This window comes from Ornithorhynchus anatinus, chromosome 10, assembly GCF_004115215.2.
Source record: "Ornithorhynchus anatinus isolate Pmale09 chromosome 10, mOrnAna1.pri.v4, whole genome shotgun sequence".
NCBI classification, from domain to species: Eukaryota; Metazoa; Chordata; class Mammalia; order Monotremata; family Ornithorhynchidae; genus Ornithorhynchus; species Ornithorhynchus anatinus.
The window spans coordinates 31,489,672-31,506,911 of NC_041737.1; the positions used below are offsets into that span (position 1 = coordinate 31,489,672).

General features: G+C 46.1%; 1 protein-coding gene across 2 annotated transcripts in view; it reads left to right on the forward strand.

Moving 5' to 3' along the window:
• The window catches only part of DNAH6 (dynein axonemal heavy chain 6), a 204,081-nt gene that overhangs the window by 159,534 nt on the left and 27,307 nt on the right, over window positions 1–17,240 (forward strand). For both annotated transcript variants that reach the window (XR_003762480.2, XM_029073942.2), the window contains exons 60-66: window positions 362–541; window positions 3,109–3,342; window positions 6,100–6,235; window positions 7,767–7,909; window positions 8,729–8,919; window positions 12,729–12,889; window positions 15,229–15,317. Coding sequence is in view for 1 of the 2 variants with exons in the window: in XM_029073942.2 (XP_028929775.1) it covers window positions 362–541; window positions 3,109–3,342; window positions 6,100–6,235; window positions 7,767–7,909; window positions 8,729–8,919; window positions 12,729–12,889; window positions 15,229–15,317 (1,134 nt within the window). In the remaining variant the exon portion in view is untranslated. The remainder of the gene's footprint in view (window positions 1–361; window positions 542–3,108; window positions 3,343–6,099; window positions 6,236–7,766; window positions 7,910–8,728; window positions 8,920–12,728; window positions 12,890–15,228; window positions 15,318–17,240) is intronic.

The following is a 17,240-nucleotide window of genomic DNA, read 5'->3' on the forward strand; positions in this document are numbered from 1 at the left end:
ATAATAATAATAATTGTGGCATTTGTTAAGCCCTTACTATGTACCAAGCACAGGGGTAGAACCAGGATCATCAGGCCCAACAGTGGGGCTCATAGTTTAGAGTAGAGGGAGAACAGGTATTGAATCCCCATTTGCTGATGGGGGAACTGAGGCACAGAGAAGTAAAGTGACTTGCTCAAGTTCACACAGCAGACAAGTGACCCAGGGCCTCTGACTCAGGCCCATGCTCCTTCCACTGGAACACACTGCTTCTCCCTTGGAGGCCTTGAGCCTCAGAGGGAGGACAAATAACATTTCTCTTTTGCTCTTCCTTGACAGTCTTCCTAATATGTTATTGCTCTATATTATTTCTTTATTTTAGATCACTTCGGGGGCCATAAAATCAAGACTGCAAGAAGCAGAGGCTACTGAGCAGATGATAAACACAGCTCGAGAAAAGTATCGTCCTGTTGCTACTCAAGGATCCGTTATGTATTTTGTAATTGCTAGCCTGTCTGACATCGATCCCATGTATCAGTATTCTTTGAAGTATTTTAAGCAGGTGGGTTTTCTCTTAGCTCAATTCTCTTTGGGGGTTCTACCCTTTCCAAGTTTTCCTTCTTAAATTATGGAGTCCAGAATTAAGCATTGCGTTCTCAACTCCCACAACCTGTTGTCATGTCAATCAAGCAGCTGCCCCTGGCATTTAGGGATTTATGCTTCTCCTCAGCATTTCTCTTACCGCCCCCACCCCGCTTGGTGAATATTTTGATTGTTTGCCTCCTTATTAACAGATCGTAAGCTCCCTGTGGATAGAGAATATGTCTTCATCTTCATTTGTACTTTCCCAAGCCTTTAGCACATCATATCATGCCCAGGAAATACCAACACTACTACTAAGAAAGACTGTTAGTTTGAGCTCTCCTGAAGAATTGAGCCATAATAGTGCTGTGGAGTTTTTATCCAGAGCTCGTTGGACATTTTTTCGAAGAAATTTTCCCCCTCCCACACAAAATATATTCACCAGAGATAAGTTTTAATAATAATAATAATAATAATGTTGGTATTTGTTAAGCGCTTACTATGTGCCGAGCACTGTTCTAAGCGCTGGGGTAGACATAGGGGAATCAGGTTGTCCCACGTGGGGCTCACAGTCTTAATCCCCATTTTACAGATGAGGGAACTGAGGCACAGAGAAGTTAAGTGACTTGCCCACAGTCACACAGCCGACAAGTGGCAGAGCTGGAATTTGAACTCATGAGCCCTGACTCCAAAGCCCGTGCTCTTTCCACTGAGCCACGCTGCTTCTCCCAGCAGCGGTTAAATTTATTCTTACAATAGAGTGCCAGAGATGACCAATGTATTTTATCACAAGAATACACCCAACAGACTTTAACATATCAAAGCCAGTGATACTGGGATTCTCCCACTTCTATTATAAGGTGACTCAGCAGAGTAAGGAGATAACAGGGAAGCATACAAATAGACCAGGATGAAACAGCTGAATGAAATAATTGAATATATACATAATAAATGTACAAATCATGAAAAATACATCAACCAATCGTATTTATTTTGTGCTTACTGTATGCAGAGCACTGTTCTAATTGCTTGGGAGAGTACAGTAAAACAGAGTTAGTTGATACACACATTCCCTGCCCACAAAGAGCTTACACACATATATATGTGCTGAGGATAGGAAAAAGATATATTAGGGTAAGGGTGAGGGTTAGGTTAATAAGTTTCATGTACCTCCATCCCCGGATTTATTGACTTATAGATGGATTGATGGATATGTATAAATAGAGAAAATAAAACTTGGTAGTACATTAATAATAATGTAGAAAGAGAAAATAAAATTTGGTAGTACATTCGTCTATGGCTGTTGGACATCATTTTGGCCTTTCACTTTGTGAGAAGCAGCATGACAGAGCAGATAGAGCACGGGCCTGGGAGTCATAAGGTCATGGGTTCTCTTTCTGGCTCCACTACTTGTCTGCTGTGTGATCTTGGGCGAGTACTTCACTTTTATGGGCCTCCAATACCTCATCTGTAAAATGGGGATTGAGACTTTGAGCCCCACGGGGGACAGGAACTGTGTCCAACTGTGTCCAGCCCGATTTGCTTGTATCCATCCCAGTGCTTAGTACAATGCCTGACACATAGTAAGTGCTTAACAAATACTATAATTATTATTGTTCAGATTATTAAAAGGGAGGCCTATCTCCACCAGGGATAAAATGAAATTATTGGCTGTAAACTGGCCACTCTGAAAGTAGAAGCAACCAACTCCTCAGTGATCCATTATGTCTGAAATATTCAATCGATCAATCAGTGATATTTACTGAGCACCCTCAGTGTGCAGAGCACTGTACTAAACACTTGGGAGAGCACAATGCAAAAGAGTTGGTAGACATGATCCTTGCCCACAAATAACATACAGTCTAGAGAGAGAGAGACGGGCATTAAAATAAATTACAGGTGGCAGAGTGTAAGAATAGCAATCAAACAATAGTATTGCTGAGCACTTATTATGTGCAGAGCACTGTACTAACTGTTTGGAAGAGTAGAATACAACAGAATTAGCAAACATGCTCCCTGCCCATAATGAGCTTCCAGTCAAAAGGAGGAGACGGACACTAATATAAATACATAATTTATAATGTATAATTGAAAGATAGGAATGTTAAATGCTGCGGAGCTGAGGGTGGGGTGACCGTCAAGTTGTTAAAGGGTACAGAACCAAGTGCACAGTCGATTGGAGAAGGGAGAGAGAGTAGGGGAAATGAGAATTTAGTCATCAATTGCATTTCTTCAGCATTTACTGTGTAGAAGTGATTTTAGAAGGGGTTTGAAGGTTAGAAGAGTGGTGGCCTGTGGGATATGAAGGGGGAAGGAGCTCCAAGCCAGAGGGAGGATGTGAGCGAGAGGTTGGAGGCAAGATAGACAAGGAAGACTTGTAAATTTCCCCAAAAATGCAAAGTAGAGAAGGGAGAGAAATTCACTCCTTACGTCCCAGTTTGGTTTAACCTTCTGAACCATATTATGGGTCATTTAAGTTCCGATTCTCCAAGGAAGCTAAAGTTTGGCTCCTAAATGGAAATTAGAATGTGTGTTCTTTTTCTACAGTTATTCAATACAACAATTGAAACTTCTGAAAAGAATAGTGATCTGCAACAGCGTTTGGGCATTCTGCTTGATCAGACCCTCTTAACTGCTTATGTCAACGTTTCTCGAGGACTTTTTGAACAGCACAAGCTTATCTACAGTTTTATGCTATGTGTTGAAATCATGCGTCAAAAAGAAGAACTAACAGAAAAAGAATGGAATTTCTTTCTCCGGGGTGCTGCAGGCTTAGATAAGGTACCCACCGCATGCGCTAAGGGTTATAAATATAAGAATAAGTTTTCGGGCTAAATCCTAAGGGTTCTTTTAAGAACTTTGGGTAGCCAAGTGGGGTAAGAGAACACAGTATACAGTTTTAGATTTTAAAAGTTGTTCAAAAATGCAATATGTCCTCTACACTTATGATGGAGAAAAGCCATGCTACCCTAGCTATGTATGCCCCATCTCCACTTAACTCTGCCTTCGACTGTGCCGTATTCCAATTCTACATGAAGCAGTGTGGCCTAGTGGGCCTGGGGGTCCGAAGGACCTGCGTTCTAATTCCGACTTTGTCACTTCATTCATTCAGTCAATAGTATTTATTGAATGCTTACTGTGTGCAAAGCACTATGCTAAGTGTTTGCTGTGTGACCTTGGGCAAGTCACCTCACTTCTTTGCACCTCAATTACCTCACCCTGTAAAGTGGGGAATAAATGTGAGCCCCATGTGGAACATGGACTGTGTCCTACCCGATTAGCTTGCATCTACTCCAGCACTTAGGATCGTGCCCAGTACATAGAAAGTACTTAAAAAATACCATTAAAAAATAGGGAAGAACTGGAATGTGTAAATGTCCAAAGGAAAACTGGAACTCAAGGCAAATTGGACACATATCCAGTCATCCTTTCATTTATTCAATCGTATTTATGAAGCACCTACTGTGGGCAGAGTGCTGTACTAAGCGCTTGAGCACTGTACTAAGCACTTGGCACTGTACTAAGCTGTCCTGTCTGAGGGTGGCCCTCTTAGCACTATGTGGTTCTGGCCGCACTTTGCAAGGGTTTGAGTTTGCTGGTGCTAGTGGAGAGACCAAAGAAAGGAAAGGATAAAAATTCTGAATCCTCAGGGCAGAGCAGACCGGGGCCACAATCCTAAGCCCAGGAAAACCACGGCAGGCCATCTGATGCCTTCACAGTCCAAGCGAAAGTCACTGGGTAACAGGCAGCTGCAGAAATCTAGGGACCCTCAAGGGGGATCTGGTATGAGATTTATCTGGAGCCGGACGCGGGAGCTGTCCTCAGGGATCTGCTCGGAGCTCAAGGCCGCTCCTACGCAGAGAACCCCTGTTTAAGCAAGGTGACTCTAAGGTTCCCCTAGAGGATTCAGTTGGAGAGAGAAATATGAGGAAGGGAACGCCTGCTCTTTTGTCTGGTCTCTTTGATATTCCTGGTCTGCCTTCAGGAACACTCAAGAACTACTCTGCCTTCTAAGGAGTCTGAGCAGAAGGGGCCCAGAATAGGTCTCCTGGGTCTCCTCGGCAGGGTGGGGATTTGGAGGAGTCCCAAGGAACCTAGCAATAGCTGTCAGAAATGTTCGCAATCCCACAAGATTTTTTCAATTAATTATATATTTATTACTGTTTACTACTCCTGGGAGAAGTTAGATTGTTCCAATTTTCCTGGAAGGGTGGGATCCGATTTATTTATATTAATGTCTGTCTCTCCCTCTAGGCCATAAGCTCACTCTGGGCAGGGAATGGGTCTGTTTATTGTTATATTGTACTATCCAAAGCACTTGATATAGCTCTTTGCACGCAGTAAATGCTCAATAAATAAATACGATTGAAAGGTCAGAGCCCTCCAAGACAGGAGGATAAATGTAAGTGTTCTCTCTGGATGGGAGAGAAGCAGCATGGCTTAGTGGATAGAGCACCGGCCTGGGAGTCAGAAGGACCTGGGTTCTAATCCCTCCTCTGCCACTGGTTTGCTGTGTGACCTCGGGCAAGTCGCTTAACTTCTTGTGCCTCATCTGTAAAATGGAGATTAAGCCTGTGAACCCCATGTGGGACAGGGACTGTGTCCAACCTGATCAGATACAGTGCCTGAAATATAGTAAGTGCTTAACAAATAACATTAAAAAGGGAAAATGGGCACAATGCTAGATGATGCCTAAAAGCCCTTGCAAATCCACAGCATCTGGGCAACAAACATTCTTAAATTCATGTTGGAGGAGAGATTGCTATTCTGTTTTGATTTGAGGTTGTTGGATGAGGGATCGAAACACAGGTGACTCAGAATACATTTCCTAGTAGGAAGTCTGGAAAAATTAGAATGGAGAAAGGGGGGAAGAAAGGAAAAGAGAGGCAGAGAGAAAGAAACAGAGAGAGCATACTTGTCGACAGAATAACAGTGGAATATCCCAGAATGAGAGAGGAATGGGAGGAGGAGCCCAAAGGGTAGGGAAGAGAGATGTATATTTAATTTCCCCCTCCTCTGGAACGTGGTTCTGAGAAATCTCAGAACCCAGCTAGGCATCAAGCAGCCAAAATCAAGAATATGGTCCATCGGGACTTTGAGAGAGGTCTTTATCAGTCCTCAGTGCATTGTTCCAAGGTTTGAGGAGTCCTCCGGGTCTTCTCAGGCTGGTGCTTTTGTACATTCCAAGTGCTTAGTACAGTGCTCTGCACATAGTAAGCACTCAATAAATACTATTTAATGAGTAAATGAATGGTGCTACCAAAAGAGCCTGAGGTTAGGAAATCACCCTCTCCAGGGGAGTGCTAGCCAGAGCAGCTCTCTGAGTGTGTGCAGAGGTCCAAGCCTACATGCACAAACTGTATGCTTTTAACTGCCTGCCTACCACCTACACCCTGGAGGATTTAGCTGCCAGTCATGTAACTGGTTCCCTGTTTCGCCAGTTCCCCACTCCTTCTCTTTTCCATGTGTAGAAAATGTAGATTCCCATTGCAGAGTTGTGTTTAACGTGAATTGCTCTTAATCTTTGCTTAATAACAGGAACGTCCTCCTAAACCTGAAGTTCCCTGGCTTGCAAATGCCTTGTGGTTTTCGTGCTGTGATCTGGAAGAAACGCTTCCATGTTTTCAAGGAATTTCCCAAGCACTAGTGCTCGCTCCCATTTCTATCAAATTAGGTAATATGACTAATACTGACATGCCATCCTCTGCTCTGCCTTCCCTCATGGATACCTCCTTCTCTGATACCTTGAAGTCTCTGATACCTTGAACTGCAGTAAGTTACTGACTTCATTGTTTAGAAGGGTATGATACTATCTGCTTTCTCTGGTATGTTGGAACCGTTACAGCTCAGGGCCAAGGAACCAGGGTGGATTTTTCAGCCCAATTTCTTCAGCCCGGCCCACACGGCCTCATCTGGCCCATCCTGATTTGACCTGGTCTGTGGCCCAGCCTAGTTTGAAGTGGTCTGGCTTACCCTGGCCTGACCCAGACACGAGTTCAGACACCATCGAAACAGGGCCTAGAGCTAACTTGAAGGGACTGGCATTCCTGACCGAAAGCAAGCAGAGCGCAGTGTAACGAGTGCAGGCTTAGACTGAACCCTGCCTGGATGTTGTTTGACCTGGCAAGATCTGATCAACAGGCTTAAGGCCCGTGAGCTAAATAGGCCAGCCCAAGGCCATTCACAAGCCAACAAACCGCCAGCTCACTGGTTCTTTCCCTGTGAATCAGGTTTGGGTGGGATCTCCCTGGAACTCCTAGGCATCTGGATGTCCTGGGAGAGGTGTCCTTTTGGGGCTGGGGACCCCAAGAGGGTCAGAACCCTAGAATCCCGGGGGATCATTTAGCTTTAAAGCCATCTGCAGAGGTTCAGGCCACAGTTCTATCACAACTTTAGAATGGGACCCTCCTCCTCCCCACCTTCCCCAAGGAGGCCTCAGAATTACGCTGGTTCCTCTGAGGTATTCAGATGTGAGATGACCTAGACTGGTCTGTACCTTCTCAATCTCACCTCACTGAGAGCCTGAGGCTGTCTCTGGTTCAAATGTAAACTATATGTATTCATGTGGAACCAGATCTTTTTTCCCTGCATTTGAAGGGAAATGACAGCTGAAAGATTCTTTGTTTAATTCCATCTCCCAATCAGGGAATTAATTTGCCATTGACAAACCTCCGGGATGGTCCGGACTTTACCCCATTTCCTTCCCCTGCCATATCCCACACACGTTGCCTCCAACAAAAATCAATCAATCAGTGGTATTTATTGAGCACTGACTGTGTACATAACACTATACTAAGTGCTTAGAAGAGTTCATCACGATACAGTTGGTAGGCACGCTCCCCGACCACGATGAGCTTACAGTCCGAAGGGGGAGACCGACATTAATATAAATAAATAAATGACGGATTTGTTAATCTGTGCTGTGGGGCAGAGGATGAGGTGAAAAGCAAGGGCTTAAAGGATTCAGATCCAAGTACAAAGACGAAGCAGAAGGAAGAGGGAGTTGGGGAAAAGAGGGCTTAATCAGGGCAGGCCCCTTGGAGGAGACGTGACCTCAAAAAAAATCGAAGATAGCCCTTCTGAAGAGCTAATTTCTTTCTAAGGGGCCTAACTGGCTGAAGCACTTTGTTGGGTCACTGCGCTGAATGCTTTACAGTTTAAAATATAATTGTAATAATAAGAATTATTTGAAATCACTTTTGCAGGATCATTTGAAACTTACATCAACCCTGAGGATTGGGAAGACTATCCACGTGGTTCAGAAGATAATGTGAAAATAGATGACTGGAATATAAAACTCAGTATTTTTCAAAAACTCATTCTCGTGAAATGCTTTAAAGAAGAAAAGGTAAGGTTGTGTTTTGTAGCTCAAAGATTTGCCGGGTACCTTCCAAATGATTTCTAAAGCACATCATTATTATTTGCTTTTGTAAATGAGGGAATTTTTGTCATGGTCGTTTTGTTTTATGGTATTTGTGCAGCACTTTCTATGTGTCAGCCACTGTTTTAAGCGTTGGTGTAGTTACAAGTTAATCAGACTGATACAGCCCCCGTCCCAGCGGGCTTTTACAGTTGAAGAAATTGACGCACAGAGAAGTTAAGTGGTTTGCCCTAGGTCACCCAGCAGGCAAGTGGCAGAGTCCGGATCAGAACTCAGGTCCTCTGCTCTCAGACCCATGTTCTATCCACTAGGCCACACTACTTCCCCAACTTTCAATATCTTCTCAGAGTGGGAGAGGAGCACTGGGGTTTGGGGGCTGGGGAATGAAAATAACAGATAATGCACTCACGGGCCCATCCTCAGTCTTTAGAAAGGTGTAGCCCTGGAGGCCCTTTAAAGAGAGAAATCAGATCTAATTTGTAAAGATATAGAAGAAGGCCAGCTGGGCACCAGTAGGGAGAATCTGGGAATAGAAGGCAAATCCAAAAGAAGCACATCCTCCAAACTGGTGGTGGGCAGAGATAGCTGGGACCTAGAGAAATCTGGCAAGACCCTCATTGGTGCCTACAGAATGCATGACCAGCTGGGCTGCAGTTGGAAGTTCCAGATGTTCCCTAGCAAGGAACATGTACCACCCAAAGTGAAGCAAGCAACGAGAAACGACAGCAACGATTTAAAAGGTCATTTTTTCCTGTCTCAAAAACCTGTCTCTCTTCATATCTTCAGGTGGTTTTTGCTCTTACAGACTTTGTGATTGAAAATCTCGGAAAACAATTTGTAGAGAATCCCCCCGTTGACCTGGGGACTCTATATCAAGATATGTCATCTTCCACTCCTTTGGTATTCATCTTAAGCACAGGCTCTGATCCCATGGGTGCTTTTCTGAGATTTGCAAAAGAAAGTGGATATTCAGAACGGTAGGAGCTTTGTATTATTTCATAAACTGCAGTCCTATTCTTCACTCTAAAGAGACGGGATGGGGGGTAGGGGAGTGGAAAGGAGAGGTTCTGGCTAGAGTAAAAGCTTGAAAGTATGATGCTCTATTTGTCCACAGAATAACTTCCTCCCGCTCTCTGGGCAGGAACACCCCCACACAACCTGGTGAGCCATAGAGTCTGAACTTCTGTAATTCACTGGGCTACGATTGATGGCTTCCCTGACCCACTAATAATTATGGTAGTTATTAAGCACTTACTATGTGCCAAGCAGTGCCAGGGCAGATGCAAGTTTAGCAGGTTGGACACGGTCCATGTCCCACATGGGGCTCACACTCTTAATCAGCATTTTACAGATGAGGTAACAGACCCAAGGAAGTTAAGTGACTCACCTAAGATCACACAACAGACATGTGGCAGGGCTGGGATTCGAACCCAGGTGCTTCTGACTCCCAGGCCCGCGCTCTACCCACTAAGTCACACTGCTTCTCTACCACAAGGCTTTTTCTTCACACACCTTCTATATGCTAAGGCCAATGGCGGTTGGGAGTGTGATTTCCGCATGAGGTCCCAGAAATTCTCCTACAACATCTAGGATCTCCATGGATGCAGCCTGCAGAAGGTGAAGGGAGACACTTCGGTACGATTCAGAGAGAGTGCACGGGGTCCAAAGTCTGCAAAATTCAATTCAGTATTAAATAATAATTGTGGTATTTGTTGAGCATTTACTAATTACCAGGCATTGTACTAAGACCTGGGGTAGGTAAAAGATAATTAGGTTGACACATTCTGTGTCCTACATGGAGCTCACAGTTGTAATCCCCATTTCACAGATGAGGAAACTGAAACCCAGAGAAGTGAAGTGACTTGCCTAAGGGGGTGGAGTCGGGATTAAAATTGAGGTCCTCTGACTCCCAGGCCTGTGCTCTATCCACCGGGTAACACTGCTTCCCCAGGAATCTAGCCTCACATAAGTTCCTTGTTTCTCCCGCAAATGACCTGCATTTTGAGATTTCTGTGACCGACTCACCCATGCTGTCTCCCTAAAAGAGCAGAAAGTGCTTAGAATTTTTAACTCCCATTCTCTCCTGGACCCCTTCCAACCTGGCTTCCGTCCCCTCCACTCTACCGAGACTGCTCTCTCTAAGGTCACCCACGACCTCCTTCTTGCCAAATCCAATGGCTCCTACTCCTTTCTAATCCTCCTTGACCTCTCTGCTGCCTTTGACACTGTTGACCATCCCCTCCTCCTCCATACCTTATCTCACCTCGGCTTCATGAACTCCATCCTCTCCTGGTTCTCCTCTTATCTCTCTGGCCGGTCATTCTCGGTCTCCTTCGCGGGCACCTCCTCCCCCTCCCATCCTTTAACTGTTGGAGTTCCTCAAGGGTCAGTCCTTGGCCCTCTGCTGTTCTCCATTTACACTCACTCCCTCGGTGAATTCATTCGCTCTCACGGCTTTGACTACCATCTCTACGCAGATGACACACAGGTCTACATCTCTGCCCCGTCCTCTCCCCCTCCCTTCAAGGCTCGCATCTCCTCCTGCCTCCGGGATGTCTCCACCTGGATGTCAGCCCGCCACCTAAAACTCAACATGAGCAAGACTGAGCTCCTCATCTTCCCTCCCAAGCCCGGTCCTCTCCCAGACTTCCCTATCACCGTGGATGGCACGACCATCCTTCCCATCTCTCAGGCCCGCAGTCTCAGTGTCATCCCTGACTCATCTCTCTCGTTCACCCCACGTATCCTATCCGTTACCAAGACCTGCCGGTTTCACCTTTACAATATCGCCAAGATCCGCCCTTTCCTCTCCACCCAAACGGCTACCTTACCGCTACAGGCTCTTGTTATATCCCGGCTAGACTAGTGTGTCAGCCTTCTGTCTGATCTCTCCCTTCCTCCTCTCTCGCCCCGCTCCAGTCTATTCTTCACTCCGCTGCCCGGCTCATCTTCCTGCAGAAACGATCTGGGCATGTCACTCCCCTTCTTAAACACCTCCAGTGGTTGCCCATCGACCTCCGCTCCAAACAAAAACTCCTCACTCTAGGCTTCGAGGCTCTCCATCACCTTGCCCCTTCCTACCTCTCCTCCCTTCTTTCTACCGCCCACCCCGCACGCTCCGCTCCTCTGCCGCCCACCTCCTCACCGTCCCTCGGTCTCGCCTATCCCGCCGTCGACCCCTGGGCCATGTCCTCCCGCGGTCCTGGAATGCCCTCCCTCCTCACCTCCGACAATCTAATTCTCTTCCCCTCTTCAAATCCCTACTTAAAGCTCACCTCCTCCGAGAGGCCTTCCCAGACTGAGCTCCCCTTCTCCCTCTACTCCCTCTACCACCCCCCCTTCACCTCTCCGCAGCTTAACCCTCTCTTCCCCTCATTTCCCTCTGCTCCTCCCCCTCTACCTTCACATCCCCTCAGCACTGTACTCCTCCACTCAACTGTATATATTTTCATTACCCTATTTATTTTGTTAATGAAATGTACAGCGCCTTGATTCTATTTAGTTGCCATTGTTTTTACCTGATGTTCTTCCCCTTGACTCTATTTATTGCCATCGTTCTTGTCTGTCCATCTCCCCCGATTAGACTGTAAGCCCGTCAAATGGCAGGGACTGTCTCTATCTGTTGCCGACTTGTTCATTCCAAGAGCTTAGTACAGTGCTCTGCACATAGTAGGCACTCAATAAATACTAGTGAATGAATGAATGAAAAGTGCAGGCCATGGTTAGTGGACAGGGAGCGTCACCTCCCCTAGCCTGGTCAGCTCCGTGTGGAGCAATTCCATGAATGTTCTTCTCGGGCCTTCCAGCCCAGAAAATTGCAGGGCTGAGATTGCTGGCTTTAGGTAGAGTGCTCCCAAATTTGGGGAATCTGCCAGCCCCTGAGAAGCTTTCTGCATGACTAATTAGGATCTCGCTTTTGACTGGGGTGAAGTGGAAACAGGGTTCCCTCCCCCTCCCTTTATGCCAGACCACCACTCCCTCCACCTTCCAAGTCTTATTAAGATTACATCTCCTCCAAGAGGCCTTCCCCGATAAAAGCCCACTTTTCTCTATCTCCCTTCCACATCACCTATGCACTAGGATCTCCACCCTTTAAGCACTTGATATTCACCCCACCCTCATGTGTGTATCCGTAATTTATTTATTTATATCAACATCTGTCTCCCCCTCTAGACGGCAAGCTTGCTATAGACAAGGGACCTGTCTACCGACTCTGTTGTATTCAATCAGTTGTATTTATTGAGCGCTTACTGTGTGCAGAACACTGTACTAAGCGCTTGGGAGAGTACAACATAACAATAGACGCATCCCCTGCCACAACGAGCTTACGGTCTAGAGCAGAGGTCTCTTGTTGCTGCAAGTGCAAAGACCCACCACCACCCCACCTCCAAACAATTTTAATAACTGGAATGGCAGTTTCAAAACTTCCCTTCATCCTGGAGCCACGTTCCTATCCATCAGTCTTACTGTTCCTCCCTTCAAAGCCTTATTTTAGGCACATGTCCTCCAAGAGCCCTTCCCCCTCTTCTCCCACTCTCTTCTGCATGGCCCTGACTTGCTTCCTTTATCCATCCCCCCTCCCAGCCCTACAGCACTTAATGTACATATCTGTAATTTATTTATATCCACGTCTGCCTCCCCCTCTAGACTGTACGCTCGTTGTGATCAGGGAATGTGTCGATATATTGTCTTACTCTCCCAACTGCTTAGTACAGTGCTCTGCACACAGTAAGCGCTCAAGGCTACCAGTTCGAAATCATTTCCCAAGTTTTTTCATCTCTTTCAGAGTGCAGTCAATTTCCCTTGGGCAAGGACAAGGTCCCATCGCTGAAAAGATGATTAAGGATGCCCTAAAAACAGGAAACTGGGTATTTTTGCAGAACTGTCATCTTGCTGTTTCGTGGATGGTGTCTATGGAAGAGCTTATTAAAAGCTTTACAGAGCCAAGTATGTATATCTCTTGCGTGCAAATTCTTTGCAAAGATCATGAATATCATTTGAGTGTAAAAGAGAATACCGACAAGCAAGACACAAATAAACAGGAATTCTTCTCAGGTTGAAAAAGTTAAATAGGGGTTAAATTATAGCTCTCTATGCTAATCTGTTAATTTCCCCAGCATCTTTGGTCTGACCTGGGGTGGGAGGGGAGGGGGAAGCTGAAAAGCTGCTGGCTAGATGTGAAATGAGCTCTGGGGAAAGAGGCTGCAGAAATTCCAAAGTGCTCCAAGGGAGAGAGGGCATTTAAGAAGCTAACTTGAAAGAAATGGTGAGAAAATTTCATCCCAACCACACACAAAAGGTAATCCACATGCCTAGTACTGGCCTCATTAACCCAAGCTTCTGGAGACAGAAGTGATCACCTTAACATCTCTTACTGTTTATCTTCTTAATAATAATAATAGTAATGGTATTTGTTAAGCACTTACTATGTGCTGGGCACTGTACTAAGCACTGGAGTGGATACAAGCAAATCGGGTTGGACACAGTCCTTGTCCCACATGGGGCTCACACTCTTAATCCCCATTTTATAGATGAAGTCACTGAGACCCAGAGAAGTGACTCGCCCAAGGTCACACGGCTGACATGTGGCAGATCCGAGATTAGAACCCATGACCCTCCGACTCTCAGGCTCGTGCTCTACCCACTGAGTCACGCTGCTTCTCATCTTCGTCATCATCAAAATAATTTTTTCAACGTCCACACAGCACACCTACTCGCCTACTGTGCTCCAAGCCCTTGGGGCCGCATGGTTGGCAGGGAAGAGAGTGCGGTCCCGAAGGACAAGGATTGTGTCTGCCAAATCTATTGCATTGCCCTCCCCCAAGTGCTTCTTACAGCTGCTCCTCACAAATAAGCACTCAGTAAGTACCACTGGTTGATTGCGAGTGGCACACAAATCACTAACACTATAATCTAAACCTTTTCAGTGGGTTCTCGGTATAGAAGTCTCAAGACCGAAGCCCATCTGGCAGTCTCAACAGGAGGCTGCATCTCCTTGTGCGCCACTGTATTAGATGTCTTTTTTATGACATTTGTAAGCGCTTACTATGTGCCAGGCACTGTTCTAAGCACTGGAGTAGATGCGAGCTAATCAGGTTGGACACAGTCCATGTCCCACATGGGGCTCACAGTCATAATCCCCATATACAGATGAGGTAACTGAGGCCCAGAGAAGTGAAGTGACTTGCCCAAGGTCACACAGCAGTAAGTAGTGGAGCTGGGATTAGAACCCAGGTCCTTCTGACTCCCAGGCCCTTGCTCTTTCCACTAGGCCATGCTGCTTCAAGATAAATAGAGAAAATTGCAAGGCAGTTCTTGACCACAAGGAGAATAATAATGATGGTATTTGTTAAGCGTTTACTATGTGCAAAGCACTGTTCTAAGCACTGGGTGGGGGGGATGCAAGGTGATCAGTTTGTCCCAATTGGGGCTCACAGTCTTAATCCCCATTTTACAGATGAGGGAACTGAGGCACAGAGAAGTGACTTGCCCAAAGTCACAGAGCTGACAAGTGGTGGAGCCGGGATTAGAACCCACAACCTCTGACTCCCAAGCCCGGGCAATTTTCCAGTGAGCCACGCTGCTGATAGAAACAATTAAGAATTTAACATGAAATGTATCAAAAGTTCAAAAACATGCAGTTCATTCAGATGATCCCCAGTACTAATAATTGTGGTAGTTGTTGAGTATTTATCAGGTGCCAGGCACTGCGCTAAACTCTGGGGTAGATACAAGGTGACTCAGCCCTGTCCCACACAGGGCTCACAGTCTTAATCCCCATGTTACAGATGAGGTAGCTGAGGCTCAGGGAAGTGAATAGATTTGCCCAAGATCATACAGCAGACAAGTGGTGGAGCCAGGATTAGAACCCAGGTCCTTCTGTCTCTCAGGCCCGTGCTTTATCCACTAGGCGACACAACCCCCATGCTGCTTCTTGTGATGATGAGGGCTGGAGAGACTGGCCCCAGGCAGCTCGGATCCAGACTATGCTGTCTCCATCCTCCTACTTCCCCTTCCGACACTCTGAAGGTGTTTATTTTAATTTCCAGGGGTGTCAGAAGGCTGTAGGGTCAACTGACAAAATTAGCTTCTCTGAAATAGCGTTTCTAAAAATGCACGTAAACAAGCCTGCAGTCCCTCTAGACTGTAAGCTCGTTGTGAGGAGGGAACGTATCAGTTATGCTGTTGCGTGGCACTCTCCCAAGTGCCTAGTAGAGCGCTCTGCACACAGTAAGCACTCAATAAGTACAATTGATTGATTGGTGAATTGATTCTTCTCTTACCAGAAGTCACTATCAAGGACAGTTTTCGACTCTTTTTAAGTTCCATGCCTAGTGTAACGTTTCCTGTCACTGTTCTTCAGAATTCCGTCAAGGTAAGATGTTTGCAAATATCCTTGAATGCAATAAATGATTGAGTTGGATCCGCTCCTCCCCACCAGGGCTCAATCTCCACCCTTATTTATGCCTTAGCAAAGAGGAGAGTGAGCCAGCTGTCTCTGGGCTTTGCCGAGCGCACTCTCTGGTAATTCACATTTAACGGATTCAAGGCAGAGGCAGCCAGAAAGCCCACTGCAGGGTACAAAGCAGTGTGGCTTAGTGGATAGAGCAAGGGCCTGGTAATCAGAAGCACCTGGATCCTAATCCCGGCTCTGCCACCTGTCTGCTGTATGACCTTGGGCAAGTCATTTCACTTCTCTGGGCCTCAGTTACCTCTTCTGTAAAATGGAGATGAAGACCGTGAGCCCCATTGGGGACAGGGACTGTGTCCAACCTGATTGACTAGTATCTACCCCACTGCTTAGAACAGTGCTTGGCACAAAGTAAGTGCTTAACAAGTACAAGACTCTGAAGCAAACCGGCTATGGTTCAACCCTTAAGCAACGGGATGCTGTGATTTGGGAGTGGGAGAGAGGAGGAAGGAGGAAAAAAGGGAGTAGATAACAATCTTCCTTCTCCTTTCAGGTAAATCAATGCCCTTTCACTCCCCCATAGATGAGAGATCAGGTTCACGTTCACCTCTTTAGAAAACGACAATCCCCTCTACCCTGTAAGCTAGTCTCTAGTCTGTAAGCTCACTGTAGGCAGGGAATGTGTCTACCAACTCAGCTGTATTGTACTTTTCCAAGTGCTTAGTACAGTGATCTGAATACAACAAGTACTTAATAAACACCACTAATCGTTATATTAGATTCCCACCCCAAATCAAGCATATCGAGACTGTGAGCAGGGCTGGTAAGTGTGTTTCCCTAGTCAGCCAAGTTTGCAGAATGGCAGATAAGCAGCATAGCCTAGTGGAAATAGCACAGGACTGAGAGTGAGAGGACCCGGGTTATCATCATGCCTCTGCCATTTACCTGATTTGTGACCTTCGGCAAATCACTTCACTGGGCCTCAGTTTCCTCATCGGTAAAATGGGGATTTAATAATAATAATAATAATGTTGGTATTTGTTAAGCGCTTACTATGTGCCGAGCACTGTTCTAAGCGCTGGGGTAGACATAGGGGAATCAGGTTGTCCCACATGGGGGCTCACAGTCTTAATCCCCATTTTACAGATGAGGTAACTGAGGCCCAGAGAAGTTAAGTGACTTGCCCACAGTCACACAGCTGACAAGTGGCCGAGCCGGGATTTGAACTCATGACCTCTGACTCCAAAGCCCGCGCTCTTTCCACTGAGCCACGCTGCTTCTCTTTGATACCTGTTCTCCCTCCACCTTAGTTGGTGAGCCCTACATGGGAGAGGGCTTGTGTCAGATCTAATTGTCTCATACCTACCCCAGCATTTAGTAAATAGTAATTGCTTATCAAATAGCCACAGTTATTACTAGGAATTCCCTATCACTATTACTATATCGGCCTCCTTGCTGACCTTCCTGCTCCCTGTCTCTCCACACTGCAGTCCATACTTCTCTCTTCTGCCTGGATCATTTTTCTATAAAAAAGCCTACCATTGGCTTTAAAGCACTCAATCACCTTACCCCCTCCTACCTCACCTCGCTACTCTCCTACTACAATCCAGGCTGCACACTTTGCTCCTCCAATGCCAAACTACTCATTTTACCTTGATCTCATCTGTCACCACCAACCCCTCACCCATGTCCTACCTCCGGCCTGGAATGCCCTCCTTCATATCCGGCAGACACTTTCCCCCTGTTCAAAGGCTTATTGAAGGCACATCTCCTCCAAGAGGCCTTCCCTGGCAAAGCCCTCATTTCCTCTTTTCCCACTCTCTTCTGCATCACTCTGACTTGCTTCCTTTATTCACCGCCTCCACCCCCCAAGCCCCATACATATGT